The sequence below is a fragment of the Myotis brandtii genome, unplaced genomic scaffold (genome assembly GCF_000412655.1).
Source record: "Myotis brandtii unplaced genomic scaffold, ASM41265v1 scaffold573, whole genome shotgun sequence".
NCBI classification, from domain to species: domain Eukaryota; kingdom Metazoa; phylum Chordata; class Mammalia; order Chiroptera; family Vespertilionidae; genus Myotis; species Myotis brandtii.
Genome location: NW_005370145.1, coordinates 1,067,215 through 1,070,423, shown reverse-complemented (window position 1 = coordinate 1,070,423; position 3,209 = coordinate 1,067,215). Strand labels below are relative to the sequence as shown.

Below are 3,209 nucleotides of genomic sequence, written 5' to 3'. Positions count from 1 at the left end.
CACCATCTCCAGCCCCCTGGAGCTGGAGGGCACGGTGAGCCGCCAGGGCGACCTCACCCATTTTGTCGCCAACAACTTGCAACTCAAGATCCGTCTGAGCAGCAGCTCTCAACCCCCGCCCCCTGCCCCTGCGCCGCCCTGTTCAGCGCCCTCGTCCACCCCGGCCATCCCCCCCATCGACCCGGACGTGCTGCGGGACCTGGAGCGGCTGAGTCGGGAGCTGGGCGGCAGGGTGGACCGTCTGCTTCGCGGGCTGGGTGGCGCGGTGCAGGAGCTGACAGCCCTGAGCGTGGGCTGCATCCAGACCTACCGCGACGCCGTGGACTCCCTAGGCGAAGCCGTGGACATGAGCATCAAGGGCATGTACACCCTGCTGGCGCGCTGCGAGGAGCTGGAGAGGGCTCTGCAGCCGGTGCAGGGGCTGGCGCGCCAAGTCCGGGATATACGACGCACCCTGGAGGTGTTGGAGGCTCTGTGCAAGTGACCAGGAGGGCGAGAGAGACCAGGCCAGGGCCCAGTAGGATCCTAAGGACTCTTCAAGATGCATTTAGCAGGCCGGCGTCCACTCGCTGGGCCGTATGCAGGTCTATATGGGAAGTTCTAAAGGCTTTCCTGGTGGGAGGTGATGATGCTCAGCTTCTATTCAGTTGGCCATCTGTAGCTACGTTGTTTTCCTCAGCTCTTCTCTAACTAAAGCACCGTCCCTGGGAACCCAGGGCTTCAGGTCTGGGCTTGAGAGACATGCTAGGTGGGATCAAGAAAGGGGAACAGAGGCCCCAGCCCCCACTGTGCCCACTCTGACTCCAGTATCACATCTCAGGTGCCAGGAGCGATGGGAGTTTGAGTGGTCCTTGGTCACACACCATGCAGACAGGGATGCACACCTGCAGATGGGTAACCTCATGCTTTTGCCCACTGGCCCCCTACCATCCCGTTTCAGCCAGACCAGGGTGGAGCTAGAAGGAATGCATTGCATGGTAGAAGGGGTGAGTTGGGAGTGGTCTCACTGCTCTCAGCATTCAGTAGAATTGTTGCTGGTTTTGAAGCCCACCTGTTGTGGAGTGTTCTAATCAGTTTTAACTTTCTGAGTTTTTGTGGAATTAAAGTGCTGCTGCTGCTGCTGCTAAGGCTGAAGCTGTGTCTGTGTGGCGTTACACGGATTGATGAGCCAAAAAGAATGGGAATAAGGGTCCTTCTTTTTCGTGGAGCTCCTTTGGGGTCGGTGCTGGGAGTGAGGTGGGGGCCCAGGCTACGTGGGGAAGGATATGTTCCGGCTCTTAGGCATCAGGTCTGAGGGGAACTGCAGGACACAAACATGACCCAGAGATCCGATAAAAGCAGAAACGAAGCAAGGTGCTCCAGAAGAGAAAAGGAAGGGATTGTCTTCTCAGATGCTAATACGCCTTAGTCCGGGAGGGACTGGGCGAATTGGACATTTTATCTGTGGAGAAAGATGGGGGAAACTTGTTAGCTCCATTCCTGATCCCATTTCCCACACTGCACTGATCATTGCCACATGTATGGTTTGAGACAATCTTTGTTCCAACCCCTGGCACCCTTCTGTTTACAGTTCACATAGTAAGTTCCAGCAGCCACCATGTTATGGTCAGGAGATTTAGAAAGAGATCACAGAAAGACATCCAGTTTTGTTTAACTATGATCCTGTTTCAGAAAACACTAGCACTTTGGACTGTGCCTCAACAAGTTTCCCTTTTGAATGTAAAGAATTCCGGGGGTGGAAATGTTATACGAGCCTTTTTAAATTCAACCAGTGAAAACTGTTAAAAGAGTACTTACTGGCCCGTACGGGGATCGAACCCGCGACCTTGGCGTTATTAGCACCACGCTCTAACCAACTGAGCTAACCGGCCAGCGGTGCTTTGGCCTGCCATATAATACTATATAGAATTCACAATGCGTTCTGCTAGGAAAATTAAAGAATGGGTAAGAATAAACAGAATTCGAAGACCAAATTACCAAGCATTACAAGAAGTATCAGCTACTCTTCTCGCAGTCTTAGCAAAAGACACTACCCACTGAGGCACCGCTGGGATTCGAACCCAGGATCTCCTGTTTACTAGACAGGCGCTTTAACCAACTAAGCCACGGCGCCTAGTGCTATGGTACGTGGGAACCTCATTTCTTGGCCAGGTCAGCTTCAGAGCAGGTAAGTTAATGTCCGGTGCTATTTTAGAACCAATTTTGCCCATACCGGAAAATGCAGAAGGAACGAAAACCCCAACTGTTAGCGAGAATGAACGAGTGACACGGAAATTGAATGTGGGCAAACGGAAAATAGAAATTCTTACTTTCGGATTACAAAACTTGGCATAAGTGACACAGGCCGACGAGGATGGGATTCGAACCCACGCGTGCAGAGCACAATGGATTAGCAGTCCATCGCCTTAACCACTCGGCCACCTCGTCCACGAGAAGTTTCCTTCGTCTGCTCCCTCTGAGGTCTGAACTCTTACTCCGCAGTAAAAAAAAAAAAGACATGTTGCGAATTCATTCCTTGAGATCCTGCCCAGCACTGCGGAGCCGATACGCGGAACGTTGAACTGACTGAGCTACATTCTCGCCTGCGCGAGCTCCCGACTCTCTGTTCTGGGTTGAGCGATCGGGAACTTGCGCTGTCCCTACGACCCTGGACCTGCCGCAAAAAACACGCGAGATTGCTGGGCTCTCTCCACGGGACGGCGCGAGGTTTCGCGTCAGGAGACCTCTCCTTCCGGCCCCTACAAGGTGCTGCTTCTCCTACTTGACCGCGGGAGCTCATAGTTTAAAATGATGGAAATAAAGAAAAAGCAATCAAAAGCTTGACCCCGACGTGATTTGAACACGCAACCTTCTGATCTGGAGTCAGACGCGCTACCGTTGCGCCACGAGGTCGACCGGCCTCTGGGCTGGCCAGGTCTCCTCATAACCATTGGGTGATGTTGTTTCCAGGTGGCCGGGGGCTCAGGGATCGAAGAGCAAGAGCCTAAGGTCTGCCTGAACCTCCGGCGTCAAACTTGAGTTGTAGGGCGAGCTGGGCACACTGACCCGGCAGTGGCTTTGCGAGCTCCAGGCTCAGCGGTCCCTCCGACCCCTCCCCGGGCGTCGGTGGCCCAGAGCTGGTTACCTGGGAGACCCAGGACTCACAGCACATCAGGGAAGGACATGCGCAAAAACGGATGATTAATAAAATCAGTACGTGAAAAAGTGAT

At 53.7% G+C, this 3,209-nt stretch overlaps 1 protein-coding gene and 4 non-coding genes across 5 annotated transcripts in view; 1 reads left to right on the top strand and 4 right to left on the bottom strand.

The window, feature by feature from the left end:
- BORCS6 (BLOC-1 related complex subunit 6) overlaps positions 1-1,134 on the top strand; it is a 3,111-nt gene extending 1,977 nt beyond the window's left edge. Inside the window, exon 2 of the mRNA XM_005878844.2 lies at positions 3-1,134. Within this exon, the coding sequence (XP_005878906.1) occupies positions 3-484 (482 nt within the window). The 3' untranslated portion in view covers positions 485-1,134. The remainder of the gene's footprint in view (positions 1-2) is intronic.
- A 663-nt stretch (positions 1,135-1,797) lies between these two features.
- On the bottom strand, positions 1,798-1,871 carry TRNAI-AAU. Its single transcript has one exon. It is a non-coding gene; the product is annotated as a tRNA-Ile (tRNA).
- A 168-nt stretch (positions 1,872-2,039) lies between these two features.
- Positions 2,040-2,113, bottom strand: TRNAT-AGU. The gene has a single exon. It is a non-coding gene; the product is annotated as a tRNA-Thr (tRNA).
- Positions 2,114-2,345: 232 nt separating this feature from the next.
- Positions 2,346-2,427, bottom strand: TRNAS-GCU. Its single transcript has one exon. It is a non-coding gene; the product is annotated as a tRNA-Ser (tRNA).
- Positions 2,428-2,820: 393 nt separating this feature from the next.
- TRNAW-CCA lies at positions 2,821-2,892 on the bottom strand. Its single transcript has one exon. It is a non-coding gene; the product is annotated as a tRNA-Trp (tRNA).
- Positions 2,893-3,209: the final 317 nt, after the last annotated feature.